We start from the raw sequence: 22,741 nt of genomic DNA, 5'->3' as shown, positions 1-22,741 counted from the left end.
ACGAATAACTCAAGAATCATCCAGAATGACCCAAAATTATGCCGACTTCGTGTGTTTGTAAGTTATTCTTAAAATATTTGTACATTTCTTGATACATTCATAATGATTCAGCAGGATTCTGGACTGTTAACACCAAAAATAACTCTACGAAACTTGTAAGAATGCTGTAGGAATATCAAGAATGCTGTACGAATATCCAGAATTAGTTATGAATACAACAAGAATAAACCGAGAATTGAAATTTGTTCCCGAATCACCCCGACCATTTTGAACATGTCCAAAATTGTCGGGGCACTTCCCGATCTTTAACCATCTTTCACCGAACTAATAGAATCATCCCAAGGCAGCCAAGAACCATTCCCGATTTACTCAAGAATTGCCATTCGTGGCAATTTGGCTTAAAAATCAGGAATGTGTAAACCTAGCATAAGAGAGTCACTGCAGTACTTTCTGCATGTTGGTCTACATGTATTCATTCAGTTGGCATCATATTTAGCTATGCTGTCATGTTTTTTAGTATTAAGCCTAATTTTCCAAGCATCCAGAAAGTCCTGCTGTTTGTTAGTTCTAACATAACATTGTATTTAATTCGACTAAAATTAAAGTGGAATATTTTTCTTTTTGTATTATCAAGAGAAAGTAAGATTGGACCAGCACTAACTCAACAGGGAGTATTTTTAATTATTTAATTAAAGGGACAAGAGACTTCTAAAAGAAATTCAGAACACAATTAAGCAGAGGGAATATGCTTATTATGGGGCATGCCCAAAAGGGGCTAACGATTGCGAATGTCCGTCACCGATTGCAAAAGTCCATTACTGATTGCAAAAGTCCACACCAATCACAAAAATTCATCACTGATTGCAAAAAAGTTGTAGTTTATTTACACTCACCCTCTTTAAAGCAATAGAAAAAGAAGTCCCTCCTTTCTCAGATGTCTATTTTTCATGTAATTTCTAAGTTCGTTTGCACACGTTTGCGTATCTAAATTCTAACACGAAATTACACGTGCAGAGCCAGAAGTCACTTTGGAATGATAAAAATGATTTTTATAAAAATTTGACTTGAACAAAAGAGGGGCGATTGTGTATCTACTCGCCCGGTTCCCTAGTATAAGGGAACAAAATCCACTTTTAAATTATTTGACCTACCAAATAGCTGGTGACATTAAGAACATGCAGGTACGTCATACAGTGTAGATAGAGGGCAGGGTTTGAATTTTTGAGGGAAATTTGGGGGTAGAATGACGATGACAATGACAAAACGCAACACGACAATAAATATGGCGATCACCGCGCGATGTACCATGAATGACCAGGCAGAAAAATCGTAATTTTTACCCCAAAAAACTGTTAAAATTACAAAAAATGTGTCATTACAATTGAGAGAATTCTGCTTCATGTTGAGAAGGGTCGTTTTGGGGTAATAAAAAATACTCTTGACTCTAAACAGGGCGGGGGACAGTTCTTAATCTAGCGACGTCGCTAGATTGTTGTACAACAGACGCTTAAAGGGAAAATACAACATTTGCAAACATCGAAAAATAAAACTACCAAGTTGTTCCGAAATACCTTACTAGGATGTTGGTAAATGACATGCTAAAGCATCCTGTAAAATTATGGCACCTGGTGTGAAGCCATTTTCAAGAAAATGGTATATTTGTATACATTTCCAACGCTGGTCGGCTGACCACCGTTGGAAAAACCTAACCTTTTTTTCAATTACTACTCCAAATTTACCATTTTTTAAGTCAAAATTTTATTTTGCTAGCTATTGGTTCCATGTTCATGAACGGGTGCAGGCCAGCTAGACTGGTTCCCTTACCTTACAATTTTCCGGTATTTTTGATCCATTTCATCTTTAGTGGGGTCAGGGAACCAGACTACTTGAATTATTTTTGTTTTTCTTGGTTTTTCCAGCATTTTCGAACACAAAACGTCAAACATGTCAGTGCAACAATATTTGATCTATTATACTAACCCCCCAAATAGTTCATTCCTGAAAATTACAGCAAAAGCCAATGATGTACATTCCCTTTAATCAAGCGACGGTGACGTCATTCTTCAGTACGATGACGTCATTCTATTCGCGCTATCACTACGTTAGCAAGTTCAGCCAAAAAAAACCCCCGATTGCCGCAAAAAGGAAAAGTTTGCAGCAACCTATGTATATATGTATAAAAAATGTTGATGTTCAATGACTTCATGAGTTCATCGAACTCATGTCATGGATTAGATTATATGATTTGTGTCTCGATTTTCAAGAAATAGCCGCCTATTTTTTTAATACACACGTGTATGGACGATGTTGCGCCTGTTTGCAGGGCCAGGGCGGGGGGGGGGGGGGTACGAGATCACACGGTCGCATCAACCTTGAGTTGACTCCATACATTTTGCACGCTTCAGTATGGCACAACGTACGCGGGAACGAAGTTGCGAACTTGCGGTCGCTAAATTCCTCCATGCTAAATCTGGCGACGTCGCTAGATTTCTAGTTCTACTTCTAAGTTCTACTTCTACGATTTAGGGCTGGTGCCCGACCTGCTAAACAGGGGCCCGTATGTGGTACAACTATAGAATGCAGGGCCACTTTACTCTACATCCGCGCCTCCGTACGGCTGCGTGGAGGCGTGGAACCGCAGTCGACCTACCTCTGAAAATCGATCGTGGAGTCGTGGAGCCGCAGAGAATTGCGCCCTCTATCGGTGCGCGTCTCTGCGACTCCGCGACTCCGCGCCTCCACCACTGAGAGACAGTGCCCCGTCGCCCTCCCCCCCCTTCCTAATTGGCCCGCCCAATTAAAGTGACTCTGCGACTCCCCGACTCCGCGCCTCCGCGACTCCAGACAGTGCCCCGTCGCCCTCCCCCCTTCCTAATTGGCCCGCCCAATTAAAGTTACTCTGCGACTCCCCGACTCCGCGCCTCCGCGACTCCAGACAGTGCCCCGTCGCCCTCCCCCCCCCCTTCCTAATTGGCCCGCCCAATTAAAGTGACTCTGCGACTCCCCGACTCCGCGCCTCCGCGACTCCAGACAGTGCCCCGTCGCCCTCCCCCCCCCCATTCCTAATTGGCCCGCCCAATTAAAATGGATATGGATGCTTCGTTCTCAAAAAGATTCCGCCGAGAATTGCGCCCTCTATCGGTGCGCGTCTCTGCGACTCCGCGACTCCGCGCCTCCGCCACTGCGGCCACTCCAGTGCCCCGCGTCTCCGCGATTCTGCGACTCCAAGACTCCGCGCCTCCGCCGCTCCAGACAGTGCCCCCAACACATTTACAAGCACGTCCTCCCTTCCGATCCTTCATGAGAAGCTTTGAAGACAAGTGCAGTGCATTCCTTCGCTGTACTTAGCACTTTTTTGCAGGTTTGCATATTACTCCTATTCCATCCACGCCTCCAGGCAAAATAAAAAACCTTGCTTCGGCGTGGCCCTGCATTCTATAGTTGCTCCCCGTATGTTACTACACATTCGCCCTAAAAAAGGGGCCAACCTTCAGCTTCCAATAAAAGTCGAATTATGAATGATTAACTTACAGAAAGATATTCACACCTGTCGTTCTCATCATGGAGGCTGCCATGTTGATTTTCTTTGAAGGACGCCACCAATAGTTTATAGTGGGGTGCAACTTCCATGACTTCTCGCCGCGGGATAAGACGTCGAACTACAGAACTAGTCTTTCTTTCCTTGGCCCTCCTTTTTAAAAGCAACAATGCGACTAAATGAAGCCACCTTGATTGAAGGAAGCCGTACTGTTTTGGTGCCGTACAAAGAGCACCACGTTATTAGGTAGTGTACAAATAACATTAGTCTTTATTTTTAGGTCAGTAGGCTAGGTGTTGGGCCATGAGCCCAACACCTACTTAGGCCTAGGCTAACTGGAATCAGAAGGCTGCTTGTCAGCCTTCTGGCATGTCTGGCATGGCATGCTCTTTTTCCGGGGTCAGCACTGTATGGATTTTGGACATGCACCTTGATAGACGAAATTCCGGCGATCATGTAGTGAAGGGCCCCTGTGTTTTTTGAGTCAAAAATGTTTTTTATTGCTCAAAAATCACCTTTACAATCAAAAGCAGACTTTTCTCCATCTAAGTTTTTCTAACATGTCTAATGACACCCGTTTTGCAATTTTGAACAGTTTCTTGGGGTAGAAATCACGATTTTCGCGCGGTGATCCCTATCTTTATTTTCAGGTTACGTGTTGTCGCTGCGCTGTCATCTTCATTTTACCCCCAAATTTCCCTCACAAAATCAAAACCCTGCCCTTTATCTATGACGTACATGTTTATTGAGAATGTCGCCAACTAGTTTGATAGCTAGGTCTAATATAATTTGAAAGTGGATTTTGTTCCCTTATATAGGAACCGGGCCCTACACTACACGATCACCCAAAATTTTGACTGCTTGATCCATAACTCTGAAATGTTTTAGAACGATTGACATTTGGATCACGGGACAATTTTTTGAGTGGAAAATCTGAGTTTTTACTCACCAGCCTCGCGTCTCCGATCTGATGAATGCATGGTTATGTTCAAGTGTGTGTTAACGTACGATGCGCATGCGCTGATCTTCGCGTGACCTCAGCAGGTCAACTCTACATTCACTCGACCATTTGGGATGGAGGCAGGACTGGATGGAGGGGGGATTGTATGCTTTGCATCACGCAACAGTGCATTCATGTACGTCATTTTGGTGCGCTGAATACGCTGCGCAGTATCGTTACAAGTTGTCAGTTTTGGTGGACTTTTTTTACATTTGACAAAAAAAGGGATGAAAAAGATCCATCAGTAAATAGTCCGGCAAAACTGACAACTTGTAACGATACCGCGCAGCATATTCAGTGCGCCAAAATGACACCATGAAGTGTTCGAGCGCCCTCTAGCGGCAGGTTAAAAAATGTCAAAAATGCATTTTCAGTAGATCTGTGTGGCGAAGTTTGCAGTAATTGCTTCAAAATTATATACATGATGACCTTAATGCAAACAAGACCTGTGCGCGAAAAAAATTTGATTACGTCATCAGACCGGAAGTTACAATGAAAAGACATTTAAAGCTTCAAAAATTGCTCAAAAATCAACCGCTAGAGACATTAACCAGATTTTTGTTTCCAATAGCACAGTTAACAGAGCTCAAGCTTTCTGATAGTGACGTCATGATGAACTTGGAGGGGTTCAGGGTGATACCATTGCGACCACAGATGTCAAGCCATTCGATGGCCTGGAAGAATGCCTCCTCAATAGTGTCAAACACATCAGTGTATCATCGACACACTTGGTCTTGCGTGGAATGTCGGCAACGATCTCATTAAAGCGGCGGCTGTAACCGTCCCCCGAGGCAATGTACCCTTGCGGGGCAACGCGATACCGATAGCGACCCCATAGAGAGATGAATGTTGTAAGAGTATACTCTGGCGGAGGTTTCTGCGAGTATACTCCAGCGGAGGTTTCTGCACAGTATAGGAAGATGATGATGATCCTCGTCATCTAGAGCGATGCTGTGATGGCTGTTCCACGCATCAAAGATGGTCTCGTGTGTGTGGGTCAGGACCGCGCGTGCCTGGTGGAAGGGTGACTGGGTGTGGTGAGTCTCGCGAACGGCATGACAATTGAGTGGCTGGAGGTCGACTGTCCTTCCGGGCTTGCCTGACCTCTTTGCGCAAATCACCATCTTGTGGCACCAAGTAACAGGTGTGCCAATGGGTACTGGCTCGATGACACCAAGGCACATGTCTTGATCGAGGCCTGCCTTCACAATCGTCCCTCCAGTGCACAGGCACCGAAATTGGCGTGTGTTGAGCGACTGGTCGAGCGGCAGGGTCCACCATGAGTTGCATCAGCGGTCCAGACATCATGGGAAGTGGCTGATGCTCACATACGTTGAAAGTGCTAGATTTGTAGCACTCAAGCAGCCTCTGCTCGAGCCTCTCGCCGTTCTCCTCCGTTGCCAGGGATGGAAGGAATGTGGGGGGAGGTGGTGGTGCCTGGTGTCGAGGGCATTCGCAGATGTGGGTGACGCAGGATTCAGGCATGGGCATCAGTGTAGTTGCCGAGGAGGAGACTCTGGTACTGCTGGGCTTGCATGCCTCCCCAATTTTGGGGAACTTGTCAGATATCAGACTAAGGGCGACGCAAGCCTGCCTCGATAAAAAAGGTCTGTCAGAGGAGTCGGTGAAGTACACTATCTGAGGAGTCTCAAGTGTCTCTCCAGAGGTGGAGGTCCCAGAGATCCGTAGGACAAATGCACCTACGATGCTGATGCCGTGGTTATTGGCAGCAGTAATTTTCATGGTGACTGGGATTAGGTGGCGCCTCTCCAGACCTTACTTGGGTAGAAGTTTTTCCCAGCGAGGCATGACTGGCATCCAGTGTTTACCATGGTGGGATAGGAAACCGGAGGGGTGGGGCTGAGGAGGGACGTGGTGAAGCCAAGAGCACGGGTGTCCGATGGGATGGCCCGAATAGAGACATCAACGAAGGGCTGGGGGTCGGATGCCCGCTTCTCCCACACATCACAGAACTCGCAGTAGATGTGGTGCTCGAGTGCAATAGCGTGAGCACCAGTTGCCAAGGTGTCGTTAACGGAGCACAAGGCTTCAAAGATGGCAGTTGCATTGTCCTGTGGTGGTTGTGCAGTGGATGGGGTGGGCTGCTGCTTGCGCATGGACTGGCGACACACGTTCTCATGGTGGTGTAGGATGCCGCATTTGGCACACTTGTGGTTGAGCATTTGTCCCTTATCCTGGCGCTTGTATGAGCTGGCGGCAGCTGCAGTTGTAGTGGTGCCGCCGTGAAGGAGGCGACCAGCTGACTGTTTGCCGCTCTTCTTCGCTTAGACGTACTTGAGTACCTCCTCAAGTGACATGTCCTGTTTTGATTTGCCGAGGATGTCCAGTTGAATCTCCTCATCCTTGAGATCCCGGATGAGTGTGTCTCTGATCATAATGTCACTGTAATCGACCTGGGTTTTGCATTGACACTGAAGCTGCAAAACCCTGGCCTGGCAGCGGAGGCAGGCAGAGAAGGCACACACTGGCTCGTCACGGTCCTGGCGCATTTGCAGCAGTTGCATCCGTGCGACCATGATGTTCTCTTGACGCACGGCAAGTGTCTTGATGTTGCCGAGGATGGTCTGTTCATCACTGGAGGCGAGGGCGCCAAAGGTCCGTGTGAGGTCCTTCCTAAGTGCCTCGTTGCAAACCTCAAGTAGCTGAAAGACTATGTCTAAGCCTGTGAGATGTGTGGCAGCCTTGGAATCGGCTCATCTCTGCTTAAAGTATGCCCATTCATCACTCATGCCAGCTACCGATGTCACAGGGCGCTTCACCTTCTCCGCCTTTGCTGCGCCCGAGGAAGATGCTGGCATGTGGGCTGGGTCAGCTGGGTGAGCAGTCCGTTCGTGCAGATCGATCATGCGGAGCAGGACCTCAGGAGGTTACTCAGTCTTTACAGGTCTCATCTAGACGAATCAAGGAATGTACACAAGTCAACTGTGATCTACGCTGGGAAACTCAACTACAAGAACTACAGGTGCAGTCCAAACTATCTGACATCATTCAGCTTGAGAATCCAATGCTTGGAAACCAGTTTGTTTCACCCTTCCCAGTGGTCAGCTAGCATTCTTGATTAAAGCAAGATGCGATACATGTACTTTACCCACACCTGTAAACTGTAACAAGAGGGCAAATTCAGTTTAATTCCAAATGTCACATCGTTCACAAACCCAGGTGCACCCTAGCTCACACAATGAGCGCCTGCGAAAAGGCTCTCAGCCTTTGCATTATACATGGAGACAAGTGTCCTTAAGTGTTGTCCAAGTACCGGTACTTGCTCAACCGTGTTGATCAAGAGTCCATCCTGACAATTGATCTTCCAGCCATATGCAAGGAACCTAGCACCATTTCTGCCTCAATATGCACAACCAGTCTGCGCCCAGACACCTTCCTGCATATAATGGTCACACCTGTGCCATTGTAGAAGAGCTGACAATTGCAAATAACTCTACAGTTAAGTTTGGGTATGATAAAGTCCGCAAGACAACAAAATGAAAAGGCCTGGTAGCAGACCTTACAGAGAGATTGGCACGACGCACAGGCGCGCGCCGTTGCTATAATTCGTCGGATCAGTGCGCGACATCGCGTATAGCTGCAATTCAAAACAATTCAAAACATGATTCAGCAACTTTTGATTTGAAATCGAGATCCTAGAATGCTGTTTTTCTCGGAATTTACAGCTGAAGCTGAGCTGAAATTTCATCAGGTTAGTTGTTCAGTATCCTTCATTAGATTTTGAACACTTTTGTTGCTTCAAACCAACAAAATGCACAAATTACAAATGATGGACTATATTGTAGCGTTTTCGGGGGTTCAATTTTATTCAGTGGACAGACAGAATAAGACACAAATGACACCAATATTCTGGTTTCTTAACTTCTAATTCTTTCCTCCCAAACATCCAAACAATGAACACACGATATCAGTATTACTTGTGATTTACCTTTATCTGCACTATACTGGTAATCGCAACGTGGAGCCTGGGGTGTGTACACACGGAGCTGGCCTTTCAGAACAACCTTCACAACCAAGATCTGTACAGCAACTAACCGCGCGCGCGCGCGCACACACTTTTCGCGCCAATTTCATGCTGACGTGCGCTGACCCCAACCTCCACTAAAAGTAAACAGCGCCACCTATACTGGATTTTGCAAACTCTACATCATCCCCTCCCCGGGGAAAGAATGCGTCCCGCATTCACAAACAACAAATTTAACTAGAAAAACGCCATTAACAAGAACAGTTAAAACTATAAGTGGACCACCATGTCCTACTCCTGAAAGAATTCCTCCGAAGTAATCCTGGCGATCAAGGAATCCTCATCGTAGAGGTCGAAAACGCGCCTCCGCTTGACGAGCTTTCCTGTTGCCTCATCTGATTTGCCTGAAACCGTTGCAGAACTTGGGGATATGAGAACTCTCCTCAAGGATGTTGCACCGTGTGGCGAAGCCAAACGCCTCACGTCATCTGGAGACGGGTGTAATTCCAGGCACGGTCCGGACTTCTTCTCGGGCGTCTTGGAGATCTCGGGCGTCTTGGGAGCTTTGGGGGAGTTGCTGACTGATACCGGCGACTTGTTGCCTGCATCAAGATTGCCTGTGTGAGCCCATCGGATGTGCCTCGCCAAGTCGTTTTTCCGGCCATAGATTATGTCGCAAAATGGACAGGGGAACCGATCACGTGGTTGGTGTTGTTCTGCCATGTGCCTTGCCAATGCTGACTTGGCCCCAAATGACTTATCGCATTCGAGGCACCTGCAGCTTTCCGCTCGTGTCGTTGGTGGGTTCGGTCAGGTGTGGGTGATCGCTGACGAGAATCCCGGTGATGACGGCTGTGACTTCTTCTCGGCATCTGCAGAGAATACAACACAGAACAGGGGATTAGATCAATTTGTATTTGCTCCGTAGTTAAAAATGTTATTCGATCCATTCGTCATAACGCTGAGGAGGTCGACGTTTTCTGTTGTGCCCTTCCTGGTGACCGTCTGTGTCTGAAGCTTTCTTAGGTTCAGCAACTGGTGGATCTCCTATCTCTCCATTGACGACTTCCATATGTTCCTGCATGTTGTGGTCTTCTGCTGATTCCTGTGAGAACCCTTCTGTGGTAGCCTCTTGGCTCTCCTTGCCTCCACCAGAAGAATCCGACTGCAGAACAACTCGAGGGGCTTCCTCTTTCCCCCTCTTCTTCGAGCTCCTCGGACCCAGGAAGTTGCTGTAATGCAGGGCTCTTTGGCCTCCACCATGACTTGTCCACTTCACCCACAAAGCGCTTCAGACGATTAATATGGACAACTTTGGGCTTATGGCGTGATCCTCGTTGGATTCTGACGTTGACATCATTTAGCACTTCAGTTACGAGGTATGGGCCTTCCCATCTTGGCTGGAGCTTGGGAGACAGCCCAACAGTTCTTTGCTCAACTGTCAACATCACAGCAGTCCCTGGTTTCAGACACTTCGGCTTGCCAGCTACTTGGTAATTACGCTTTTGGTACTTTGCGGCTTTATGAAGGTGTCCTCGTGCCTTCTCGTGGGCCTCGTGCATTCTTTCTCTCAGGTGTATGGCAAATTCAGTGATTTCTTGGGGTTCTTCTGGGGATCTTAAAACCAGGTCTACCGGAAGTTCTACTTCCCTACCAAAAGTGAGATAGTTGGGTGTTTGTCCAGTGCTGTTATGCTCTGATGCCCGATATGCCATCATCACTAGTGGTAAATGAAGGTCCCAGTCCAACTGATTTTCAGCAACATAGGCGCTCAGCATGTCTTTAAGCGTGCGATTGAATCGTTCAACTTGGCCATCGCTTTGGGGATGGTGGGGACACATCTCTTGAAACAGCTTGCTCTCGAATTGGCGACCCTGGTCGCTATGCAGCTGTCGCGGTACACCAAATCGAGAAACAAACTCTCTGACAAAGACATTGGCAACCGTCTGGGCTCTCCACTTAGAGAAGTAGTCCGTGATGACAAGGATGTATCGGTTTTTTCTTGTTTCTGTAATCGGAAATGGTCCTGTAATATCAATGGCGACCCTTTCCATCGGAACCCCGGAGACCTGTTGTCTAATTGGTGCTCTGCCCCTGTTGGGAGGAGGTTTGCGTTTGGCACATTGGAGGCACTGGGTACACCACGTCACCACTGTGTCTCTCAAGTCCTCTACGAAGAATCTGGACTTCACCTTTGCATGCATTTTGTTAATGCCGAGGTGGCCAGCTGTAGGGTCGTTATGAAGTTGCTTGAAAACTTCCACACGGAGGGACCTGGGGACTACTAGAAGCCACCGAGAGTGGTGCCGATCATCCTCGTCCCAACGCCTGTATAACACTCCGTCGTGCAAACAAAGCTGCTGCCATGCCCCCATAAGGTTTTGAGCCATGTACCCTCAGCAGACAACTCTCTCCAAGTTGGTCGTGGATTTCCACTTTCCAGCCAGCCTATGATCTTCTGCAGAGTCGGGTCACCTGTTTGTTTTTCTCTCAACTCCGAAGCAGTGAAACCTTTCAGCCAACAGAAAGACGACACCTCACGAATGAACTGACTGCTGTCTAAACTGTGTGTATGATGCTGCGCAGGTAGTGAATGGACTGGTTCAGTTGGCGGGTCTGGATCTTGCTCTTGAATTTTCCACAGCCCTTCTATTTGTTGGAATTTCTCCTTTGTGCTATGGTGCTGGTCTCCCTTAACTTGTGTCCGTCTCTCGCGCGATGGCTGTTCCCTGCTGTCGTATCCTTGCTCAACTTGGTCGCCCTTACACCGTGTACAAGTGCACGGCCTTCTTGACATGGCATCGGCATTGCTGTGCTTGCGTCCCGGTCGATGTTCAATATTGAAGTCATATTCTGCCAGCACTTGCAGCCATCTTGCAACCTGCCCCTCTGGTTCTTTGAAATTGAAGAGCCATCGGAGAGATCCATGATCTGTTCTAAGAAGAAAGCGGCACCCATATAAGTAAGGTCGAAAGTGTTTGATGAAGTGTACGACAGCAAGCAACTCCTTTCTCGTTACACAGTAATTTCACTCTGGCTTTGACAAGGCACGACTGGCGTAAGCAATTACGCGCTCCTGACCATCTTGCAGTTGGCTAAGAACAGCACCTATACCGCTATTGCTGGCATCGGTGTCCAGAATGAATTCTACGTCAAGCTTCGGGTATGCCAAAACCGAAGCAGAAGTGAGCGGCTGTTTCAGTTGTTCGAAAGCCAATTGGCAGTCATGCGTCCACCTGAAGTCCTTGTCTTTTTCTGTGAGCTTGTGAAGTGGTCTGGTAGTTTCTGCAAAGGAAGCTACAAACCTCCTGTAGTATGATGCCAGGCCCAAAAAAACTTCTCACCTCCTGTATGTTTCTTGGTACTGGCCATTCCTCGATTTGCCGCGTCTTGCTTGGATCTGTCTTGACTCCCCCTTTTGAGACAATATGTCCCAAGTAGGAAACCTCTTCCTGAAGCAGATGACATTTATCCGGCTTGAGCTTCAGTCCGGCCTGCCTTATGCGATCTAGCACCACTCCCAGTCTGTCAATGTGCGACTCAAATGTCGTGGAGAATATAATGACGTCATCTAGGTACACAAGACATATCTGCCACTTTAGCCCATGGAGGACTCTCTCCATTAGACGTTCAAAAATCGACGGGGCATTGCAAAGCCCAAACGGCATTACCCTAAACTGGTACAGCCCGCAATGACTTGAGAAAGCTGTCTTTTTCCTTGTCTGCCGCGCTCATTGGTACTTGCCAATACCCCAAGGCTAGGTCCAATGTTGTGAAATATCTGGATCCTTCAAGTGTTTCGAATGAGTCGTCTATTCGGGTTATTGGGTAAGCGTCCTTCCTAGTGATGGCGTTGAGCCTACGATAATCAACGCAGAATCGAACTGAACCATCTTTTTTTTACGAGCACAATAGGCGCTGCCCAAGGTCCGGATGCCGGTTCTATGATGCTGCCGTCCATCATCTTCTTGATTTCGTTCTCTACCGTCTCTTTCTGAAGGAGGGGTATGCGACGAGCCCCTTGTCTTATGGGATTCGCACTTCCGGTGTCTATGGAGTGTTCAGTTAATGAAATAAGGCCAATGTCTCCTTTATGTTGAGAAAACACATCTCGGTGTTCGCAAATAAGCCTGTGTATGCGACCCCTCTGCTCCTCGCTTAATTGGGACGAGGCACAATGCAACATTTCCTGCATTGTTTCTGGGAGTTGGCCATTCTGTGTATCTGTCCTCCGCTCTGCCGTAACTTGTTCAACCCTTTCTCCGACAGTTTCACCAGTTCTCACTTCTGTGCTGGAAATTGGGGGGCCAATAACGTCCACGGTCTGGAACAAACCCACTGCTGTTCCCTTTCGCAAGATAACTGTGTCCTCACTGGGGTTTAAGATGCGAAGCGGAACCCAAGACATATCAGACCGAGTCACTGCTGGGGCGAGAAGTATGCTGTGCTTCTTCAGTAAGCTCTGGATCGGTTCAACAATCCCAATGCCAACTGCACAGTTCTGTCGCTCTATGGCACCTTCGACAACAATCTCAGAAAATGTTGGAATAGCTACTGTATCTTTCACCGTCACTCGGCAGCTCTGTTGTCATACGTTGATGTTTCTCAGAGGAACTTCCAAATTTCCATACACGAGGTGTCTTCTTCCAACGTCGATGACGCAGTTGTGGGTGTCCAGGAAGTCCAATCCAAGAAGAATGTCATTATGAATATCAGCTATCACCATTTCGTGGTGCACCTTTCTACCACCTAGCTGAAGCTCGACTGTTGCCTCCCCATAAACACTTAGCAATGTCTCGTTTGCTTGGAAAACTTGCATGCTAGAACTCTTGATTATTGGCTTGTTATCCAACTGATCTACCACTCTTTTGGAAACGATGGAGATAGTCGCACCCGTATCGAGAAGCATTTCAACTGGAGTTCCGTTGATGTGCCCAGCTACATGGAGGCCCGCCCCAACCGGGGCTATGGTTCCGCTATAAAACACTTTCTGTGGTGGCCTTTCGTGCTTGGCTGACCGTCGGCCCTCGGAGTCAGCCTTTATTCGTTTCCCTGCTGTTCTGTTTCTGTCTTTTGGGTGCGCCATTTGGGGCAGTCCCGCTTGAAGTGGCCCTGTTCTTCACATTTGAAACATCCTTTCTGGTTCTTTCGGGAGTCATTTTCTCGCTGGATCAAAGACTGTAGCTGTTTGCCTATCTCTTCCATACGCTGCTCAAGCTTGGAAACGGCACTGTCGTGGGGTTCACATTTGCCGACCTCATTGACAATCACCTCTTCCTTCCCTCCCCCTATGGAGCGTAGTCTCTTGGTGTTGTTCTCCTGCTCAGCACCTTTTATCGCTTCAAGTTCGATCGCAGCTGTGAGTGCTTCTTCTAAATTACAGGGACGCATTTGAAGCGTCCGTGTCCGCGTGTCTCCATCTGCCAAAGCATCAAGAAAATAATCTCTGGCCATTGTCGCCACCCCGGCGGCTGGAAGCTCGCCGAAAGTCTTGTCATCGAGAAGCCGAATATCCTGTGCGAGCTCCGACAGAGTCTCTCCATTTTTCTGGCGCCTGTTCTTAAGTTGCACCCTATATAGTTCCTTCCATCCATCTGGTTCAAACCTTGCTGTCAAAGCATTCGCCAGACCGCTTAATGTTAACGGTGTCCCATCGTTTGTCTGACCCTGCAGCACCTGTTGGGCTGCACCGGCCAAGGATACAGCAAGATACTCCGTTTTCTCTATCTCCCCCCATCCGTTAATACTGGCACACATTTCAAAGTGTCGATAGTATGCAGTCCACGAAGTCGTCCCATTGTATCTATCGGGTCGCATAAGTGGACGCAACCGCCCCTGCACTGGTTGATCTACATTTCCTGCAGCTGCTGCAAACAGACTTGTGTTTGAGTGTTGTGGATAAGCACCAACAGCACGAACATTTCGCTCATCGACTCCTGGTGTATCATTCCATGGTCGCTGACCTGCTGCAATGTGTTGCTGTGCCGACCTGACGCCTGTGGCTCCGTGCTCGTTGTGTGCACCGATGAACTGTTGATTGACAACCGATGAACCGGGCGGTGCAACCGATGAACTCGCCGATACCCTGAAAACCGACGCATCGCCACCTGGTGCATTGGCCGTCGGTATGACCCCTGAACCGCCAGCGGCACGAACATTATCATACCCTGGTGTACCGTTCCATAGTCCCTGACCGACTCCAATGTGTTGCTGCGCCGCACCGATGCCTGTGGCTCCATGCTCGTGGTGTGCACTGATGACATGTTGATTGACAACCGATGAACCGGTCGGTGCAACCGATGAACCTGTCGGTACCCTTAAAACCGACGCATCGGCACCTGCTGCATTGGCCGTCGGTTTGACCCTCGAACTGCCAGCGGCACGAACATTATCATACCCTGGTGTACCGTTCCATGGTTGCTGACCAACTCCCATGGGTTGCTGCGCCGAACCGACGCCCCTTGCTCCGTGCTCGTGGTGCTCACCTATGAACTGTGGATTGACGAACGATGAACCTGTCAATGCAACCGATGAACCCGTTGGTGCCCCCACAACCGTCGCATCGCTATCCGTTGCGCCAGCCGTCGGTATTATCATTGAACCGCCATCGAGTTGCAGTCGCCCTTGTCCGTCGTGCCACGGTTGCACTGCGGAGCCATTGCTGTGCTGGGTTGTCGTGTCCTCGTTGACTCCATGTACCTGCCTTGTACTGACGAGTGGTGAGAAAACGATCGGTGGACCAATCGGTGCATCGGTGGCTCCATCGTATGATGCGGCGCCGTGAAAGAGTGGTTGCTCCAGTGCTCAGCTGTGGGGTGACGGTGTGGGCGTGGAGGCCTCGGCCGGATACCCTGCGGTTGTCCACTGCAACGAGCCGGTCGCTGGCGGGAGGATCCCCGGTAGCGACAGGAATGAGTACTCCGGGTCAAAAGCTGCACGGGGAACTTCATGCGGCATGTCAACTACAAAACTTGACATGTCGCCTTGCGGGGCAGGGAAAATGGGGGGAATTGTATGGAACCATGGTGTTTGGAGGGAAACGGGTGGAGGGGGCAACGGGTTGGTGTCTGACATGTCGGTGGATCAATCAGGGAATCGTAACTACGAGAAAATTGACCCAAAACAGAAGCGGACTCACCGCTACCACCAATGTAGCATTTTCAGGGGTTCAATTTTATTCAGTGGACAGACAGAATAAGACACAAATGACACCAATATTCCGGTTTCTTAACTACTAATTCTTTCCTCCCAAACATCCAAACAATGAACACACGATATCAGTATTACTTGTGATTTACCTTTATCTGCACTTTACTGGTAATCGCAACGTGGAGCCTGGGGTGTACACACGGAGCTGGCCTTTCAGAACAACCTTCACAACCAAGATCTGTACAGCAACTAACCGCGCACGCGCGCGCACGCACTTTTCGCGCCAATTTCACGCTGACTTGCGCTGACCCCAACCTCCACTAAGAGTCAACAGCGCCACCTATACTGGATTTTGCAAACTCTACAATATCTTTAAAGCTGTGGGTTCAGTTCAGTTCTGTTCAGTGCTGAATGTGTGGTAAAATTTGCCTTCACCCGATTTCACGAAGCGCTGCGACGCGTCGCAACTCGAGTTACGACGTGTAATAACACGTCGCAACTCGCGACGCGTCGTATCTTCCATTTCACGAAAGTTGCGATGTGTGGAACGCGTCGTAAGTTCCTTGACAACGGCTTAAAACATGTCACAAGTTACGACGTGTCTAGTGGTCATCGCAAAATAAGAAGAGTCATTTCTAAGCCAGTTTTTTTGCCATAAGCATTACATTAACGAGATTATAATACCGAGGCAATGTGTGTAAAGTTGTAAATAGAAAATTCATTGAATAATTATGAATTAGACCGGAATATTAGAGTTGAAATTTCAAAGTAGCTATACAGTCCAATTAGAGCTTATTTTCCTTCAAAATTGCATCGCACGGCCGCCATTTTGTTTTACGTTTTAACAAATTTCAAGCTGAGATCCGACGACTCTTTGTTGAATATCAGACGACTATTTACTGTACGCTGACTAAAGACATAAAACAGTCACCGAGTTGTGCTATAAATACACCTACGACGCCTCGCACTTACGACGTGTTTAGTGAAATGGATCGCAGGACGCATTGCAGCTGCGACGCATCGTAGGAGATATGACGCGTCGCAGCGCTGCGATGCATCGTAAGTTACGAAGAGTTTGATGAAATCGGGTGCTGATCCCACATATTTAAAATCTGCGCGCGCACATTTAACATTTGCGTGATATGTCAAAATGGCACTCAACAATTTCAACATGTGTAATGACTCACATCAACTCACAAGTTCCTAGCCAAGTTGCAGGGGCGTAGCAAGGTCATTTTTATGGGAGGGGGGCAAACATTTCTTGAAAAGGGCACTTGCACATCCGTGCTGAAATGTAGACATGTTTTTTTTCTTTAGACACTTAGCCTCCGTAAAAAAAATAGTGTGTGGGGGGGGGGGACACCATCTGTAGATGGGGGCGCTGTTCAAAACCGATGATTATGCACACAAACGGACAATATGCAATGTATGGTGCTTTTCAGGGCGATACATGCGCGAAATTCAAAAGGCACCTGTAATGGTCGATGGTGCAAAAAAGGGCACAACTTTTTTTTTTAAAAGGACACTTGTTCAGAAAAGAAGGCACAAAAGAAGGGCACTCTGAGTTGAAGGCAATGAGAATTTTCTAATTATTTAAAAAGTCTTCCAAACAGTACACAGAGTTACAACTTTTTATGATGCCATAATGTATGCTTTGTTTTTTCAGATACAACGACTGGATGCAGTCGGCAGAGTTACAGCAATTGACAGCGTCTGAGCCCCTGACTCTCCAACAAGAATATGAAATGCAGAAGAGCTGGCACCTAGATGAAACTAGTCAGTACAAATATAATTAGGGTTGGATTGTGGATGTCAAATTAAAGGAGGACATGTGATGTCAAAATTTTCTTGATTTGAAAGTTGCATGTTGAAAATTAAATATATTGTTCTTAATAGTTTTTTCCATTGCCTTTGTGCTTAAGACATAGCCTTTTTTTCACTTTCAAGAAAACATCCACTTGAGCCTTCTTTCATTTTTGTTGCAGAATGTACTTTCATCATTCTGGAGCTGGAGAAATGGGATGATGTGGAGTACCAAGAGATAGGTATGTACATGTACGTGCAACAGCATACATATTGTTGTCTGAAACATTAAAAAAAGATTGTGTCAACATCTACATGTATTTTTTGGTTTGGATTCTTTCTGAAAAAAAGTTCAACCTTTCTTCAAAGGTGCTGCCACTGCAGCTCAGAAGCCAGAAGAATATATTGTGGGAGAGAGGACATAAAAAACCACCTCTGTGGACATTTTTTGCGCCAAGACGCGTTGACGTCATTGATATACATGTGTATTTTTTCAAAAATTGTTTATTGAATCCGGGCACAGGATCAGGATTAATGTACACATGAGGCCCCCTTCAATGGTGAAACCATTGTGCAATCTATTGTGCAAAGCTACTGCACTATGACAAATTATCTGAACAATTGCTAGCACAGTGCTTTCACCATTGAAGTGGACTTTCGTGAGAGAATTAACATCGTGCCTTGATTGGCCTATACACCACACGTCAGGCAAGTCCAAATAAACTGGCAAGGAAACCTGAAACAGGAAAGCACTACCTAAGAAGTACAGTACATGTAGTGATATCCAACCAAAGGTCCGCTCAATTGCTGGTGGTTGGCACCGACATCGTTGCTGTTGTACGCCTTTCATAGCCATGCAGGCCGGCCTTTCTGCAAGTTATCAAGCAGAGACCCACTTAACTCACTCACATACATGTACATGCAATATGGAGCCTAAAACTTAAAACATTGAAAAGGCTTCACATACAATATTTCAGCTACACTTTGCTGTTCCAGCATCTTGTAATGTTTTAATGCATTGGAGGTTAAAAGATCAACTACATTCAGAAAACGTCAGAGCAAATAGGACTAAAGGCACTGAGGCTAATTCAAGAGACCTTTATCATCAAGAACTTGGGAAGTTGTTTTCTATTTAATTTGTTTGTTTTTGGCTGTTTCGGCACTTTTGCCGAAACAGCCTTTGTTTTCGTTTTTTTTTTTTCTTTTTCAGTCATTTTGCCCATAGCATTTGTACACGTTTTTTTTGTCACCGGCACTTTGGGCACTAAAATCAATCCGATTGACTTTATACTTGGCACACACTTAGACCAGCATCTGAAGTTGTGTGCTGAACATTTACGTCATCGTGACGTCATCGACTAATTTATTATAGAATTTTGAATATTTAATTTTTCCCATAGACTTTGTACACAGAAATCGAAAAAAAATTGTCGATTTTCAAAGGGCATTTTTGACTCTTTGCCAGTAATTCATTTGCACCAATCTTTGTCCAAGCAAAGACCCTAATTCAAACAACATTGTGTAATGATGACGTCATGATGACGTCATCCGGTGTGTATTTATAGGCAATTAAATTGTGACACTTTTAATATTTAAAAATGCATAAGAAATCAACCGTACGCGTCCGCAGCATTCTGTTACCGGCAAGTGGTAGAGTAGGTTGAGGTCTTTATTTCATTCAGTGTGCGTGAAATCACGTGACCCTTGCTTCCGGTCGAAAAAGGCCAAAACCGGAAGTGACTTATTATTTGAAAATGGTAATAGATATGAACTTGCTTTTAACTGTGTTAGTCTCTTGGCTGAAAGTATTCTTCAAATCATCTACCAATGACGTCATGCAATCTTCGAGCGCCCTCTAGCAACAGGTTGAAAATTTGCAAAAATGTATTTTGAATAGATGTCTGTGGCGAAGTTTGTCGGAATCGCCTAAATATTGGTGTATATAATGACCTTGACCCACTTAAGACGTGTGCAAAGTTTTAGGCGAATGACGTCATCAGACCGGAAGTTATAATAAAAAGACCCTTTTTCATTTGAAAATTCCTGAAAAATCAACCATGGCAGTTTTTATGTTAGTTTTTACTTTAATTGTCGATTTAAGGGTAGTTCTAACACATTTCAAAGCTTCAAGGCAATAAGCGAACTCGGACATGCCCTGCGCACGCTTAAAACTTCAGGTTGACAATACATCTGCTCTAAAACATGCACAGAACGTCTATATGTACATACACGTACAGTACGTTACGCACATACTATACATGTACATCGTACATGTAATGTCAGTCAGCCTGCAGAGCACGTGTTGCCGAGGTCAAATCCTGTCCACATCACAGTCATTTTGCCCATAGCATTTGTACACGTTTTTTTGTTACCGGCACTTTGGGCACTAAAATCAATCCGATTGACTTTATACTTGGCACACACTTAGACCAGCATCTGAAGTTGTGTGCCGAACATTGACGTCATGGTGACGTCATCGACTAAGTTATTATAGAATTTTGAATATTTAATTTTTCCCATAGACTTTGTACACGCTTAAAACTTCAGGCTGACAATACATCTGCTCTAAAACATGCACAGAACGTCTATAGTACATACACGTACGTTACGCACATACATCGTATGTCAGTCGGCCTGCAGAGCACGTGTTGCCGAGGTCAAATCCTGTCCACATCACAGTGACCTAACTTTGACAGATTTTATGTTCGTGCATGCGCATAGTCAGGGACATATAATAAAAAATCATAATGCCGAAAAGCCCTATGTTACGTATTTAAAGGTGCAGTTTTTCCGCAGTGGGATTTTCCACAAGTCTTTTCCTATACAACACTGATATCTTACTGAGTAGTTCTGAACTTCAGCCGAGAATTACTATGAGAAGGAAAGAGAAATCGTATTTTTTTCGCGCTGTCATTCGATTGAACATATTCCTAAGCGTCAGAATATCAAGTAATATTTCATAAAAATGTTTCAGTTCAAAAGGCAAATTACAAATTTAAAGGTGCAATGTTTCTGCAGTGGGTTTTTTTTTTAGCCCGTTAACTTTGTACACGTGTTAGCCCATGGACTTTGTACATGTTTTCAAGCCACCATTTCTATAACTTGGCAATTTGGAATCGTCATCAATGTTACAGCCAAGGAAGACTCTCATTCAAAAATTATGCCAAGACTATGACGTCATGATGACGTCATCACCTAATTTTTTATTGATTTTTGAAAATTTACGTGCATATTATGAAGTCCTATATCTACAGAACTGTAAGTCTGATTGGGTTGTCGAAACTTGGTATGTGGCTAGACCGGGATGTGTTATAGGTAAAAAAAAATTAGGTGGTCGAGACGTGAACATGATTTTTGCTGGAATTGATAGAATTATCGAGGGTCTTCATTTTATCTAGTTAAAATATGTCTAGTTTGTTTTGATTTTATTCTTGTTTTTTTTTAGATTGTATGTGCGGTGATGTCAACCTTTACTTTCTAAACACAGATGATAGGGATGCAGAAATAGAAATCATGATAGCAGGTATTTATTTTGCAATGCTTTCTATGAAACTTATTGGATCAATTAGCAAAAGCTGCCCAACAAATTAGAGAAAACTATTAGAAAACACTATAAAAAGTAGGTTTTGTTGCAGAGTTTTGTTGCCTCGTAAGTTTTCTGAGTATAAAACTGGTAATTTGTTAGTATGTTTTTCCAATTGTTTGATTGTAAATTCAACCAAAATTCTTTTATAGAACCATCTTGCAGAAGGAAAGGAATTGGTCAAGAAGCTCTTCTGCTCATGATGCAGTACGGTAATATGGAAACCAAGATCTTAAAAACAAAATGACACCAAGAGCTGTAGTCCTGTTACTTTGTATACACAAACTAATAGAATTGTACTTTAATGCTAAATCCATTTTTCTTTCATCCAGGAGTGACCAAACTTCAGGTCAGCCGATTTGTTGCAAAGATTGGGCTCCAGAATCAGCCCAGTTTGTCTCTTTTCAAGAAACTTGGCTTTGAAGAGGTTGTTGCTTTTGTTTATTTTTTTGTCCATCACTACCGATGTAACATATTAATGGAAAAAAACTGGGTGTTTTTTCAATATGTGCAAACAATGAGTTTTTTTTCATTTTCCAGGAATCCGTGAGCGAAGTATTCAATGAAGTGACCTTACAGTTTCAAGTTACTGAGAAAGTCCAGGATCTACTCAGTCTGCAAACAAAACACATGAGATATAGGCATTACAAGCCAAAATGATGACATTGGCTACTAGTCAGATGTTCAGGTACCAGCCAAACAGCCAGTGAGTTCAATCACTCACAGTCAGTTGGATGTTCTAAAAATATCAGACAAATTAGCCAATCAGCAATGAAGTCTGTGCAACTGGAAGTCTGTGCAACTGGAAGTCTGTGCATGTACGCATATATGACACTCGTGGCTGGAAATACAGTGTGGCATTGGAAAGGAGCATGTGTTAATTGCCCACGTGCACAAGGGGCCTTTGCTTCTCATTTGGTTTTTCAGCAAATGCGTTTTTTCTTTCAATGGGTACTTTTCTAGTTTATCCGTGAGTTTTCATGCTAAGTTCAGTCTTGGTCCAACTCTCAGAGTGTACTTGTTCTTGTTTCTGTTCTGTGTTAGTCCGTCCATGTAGGCTTCTCACCACAAGCCTAGGCTTCTAGAAGATGACTCCATGCCTACACTTTCGCTTCTTACTTCTTTTCGACAATTCCATTCACTTTTTATATTCTCTGCTTATATTCTTCATTTGGTATGGAAATAAATGTGAGTTTGAATTGAATTGAATTGAATCTATTCAAATTGGCACTTTTGCCATTATACATTGGATGTGACAGTTAACAAGTGTTGACTGCTGTGATGTGGGATTTGACTTTTTAACACCCGAGGGACGCATAGCACCCGAGGTGAAGCTGAGGGTGCTATGCACCCCGAGGGGGTTGCAGTTAAGAATTTTGTTATATCGTGCCAATAGGTCTCGTTCAAATGACGTCATTTCCTACAGACCAACCACGTGCATCAGCATTTTGAGCGTCAACTTGCGTAAGGCGCATCGGCTGCGTAGTATTTCGAACACATTTCGAGCAACAAGCGCACGTGTTTGGAACATTTCAACACTGGGCAATGCGTGCTTCATTGCGTAAAATACGCAGTTGCAGTTCTCCTTCAGAAATGGCCATTATTGAGCGAACCCTATAACTCGAAAAGATTAAATGGTTGTAACTTATTGTCTGAGAAATAAATTAAATCACTGTGATGTAA

The 22,741-nt window shown here is 45.6% G+C and overlaps 2 protein-coding genes across 4 annotated transcripts in view; one reads left to right on the top strand and one right to left on the bottom strand.

The window, feature by feature from the left end:
• The window catches only part of LOC119734784 (tyrosine--tRNA ligase, mitochondrial-like), a 21,914-nt gene extending 18,233 nt beyond the window's left edge, over positions 1 to 3,681 (bottom strand). Inside the window, exon 1 of one of the 2 annotated variants that reach the window (XM_038208336.1) lies at positions 3,532 to 3,681. In XM_038208336.1, coding sequence (XP_038064264.1) covers positions 3,532 to 3,575 — 44 coding nt within the window. In that variant the 5' untranslated portion in view covers positions 3,576 to 3,681. Of the gene's footprint in view, positions 1 to 2,371; positions 2,407 to 3,531 lie in introns of those variants that run through there. The other variant, XM_038208337.1, reaches the window with a different exon arrangement.
• On the top strand, positions 3,651 to 22,741 carry LOC119734785 (N-acetyltransferase 9-like protein). Of its 2 annotated transcripts, XM_038208338.1 has the most exons (7): positions 3,651 to 3,784; positions 17,339 to 17,448; positions 17,658 to 17,717; positions 20,921 to 20,998; positions 21,211 to 21,270; positions 21,391 to 21,485; positions 21,599 to 22,741. In XM_038208338.1, the coding sequence occupies exons 1-7, from the start codon at positions 3,708 to 3,710 to the stop codon at positions 21,716 to 21,718; spliced, it is 600 nt and encodes a 199-aa protein (XP_038064266.1). In that variant the 5' UTR covers positions 3,651 to 3,707; the 3' UTR covers positions 21,719 to 22,741. The 2 variants fall into 2 exon arrangements, with proteins under 2 accessions (XP_038064266.1, XP_038064267.1); XM_038208339.1 differs by lacking the exon at positions 21,211 to 21,270.

This window comes from Patiria miniata, unplaced genomic scaffold, assembly GCF_015706575.1.
Source record: "Patiria miniata isolate m_02_andy unplaced genomic scaffold, ASM1570657v1 HiC_scaffold_28, whole genome shotgun sequence".
Taxonomy (NCBI): domain Eukaryota; kingdom Metazoa; phylum Echinodermata; class Asteroidea; order Valvatida; family Asterinidae; genus Patiria; species Patiria miniata.
Note: the sequence above shows the minus strand (reverse complement) of the source record. Positions and strands in the feature narration are given on the sequence as shown.

Excerpts from the sequence above, each read along its gene's own strand:
- LOC119734785 (XM_038208338.1), top strand. The coding sequence starts at position 3,708 with ATGCGACTAAATGAAGCCACCTTGATTGAAGGAAGCCGTACTGTTTTG. Across the intron at positions 3,785-17,338 it reads AAAGAGCACCACGTTATTAG|ATACAACGACTGGATGCAGT; the intron begins GTAGTGTACAAA and ends TTGTTTTTTCAG. Across the intron at positions 20,999-21,210 it reads AATAGAAATCATGATAGCAG|AACCATCTTGCAGAAGGAAA; the intron begins GTATTTATTTTG and ends ATTCTTTTATAG.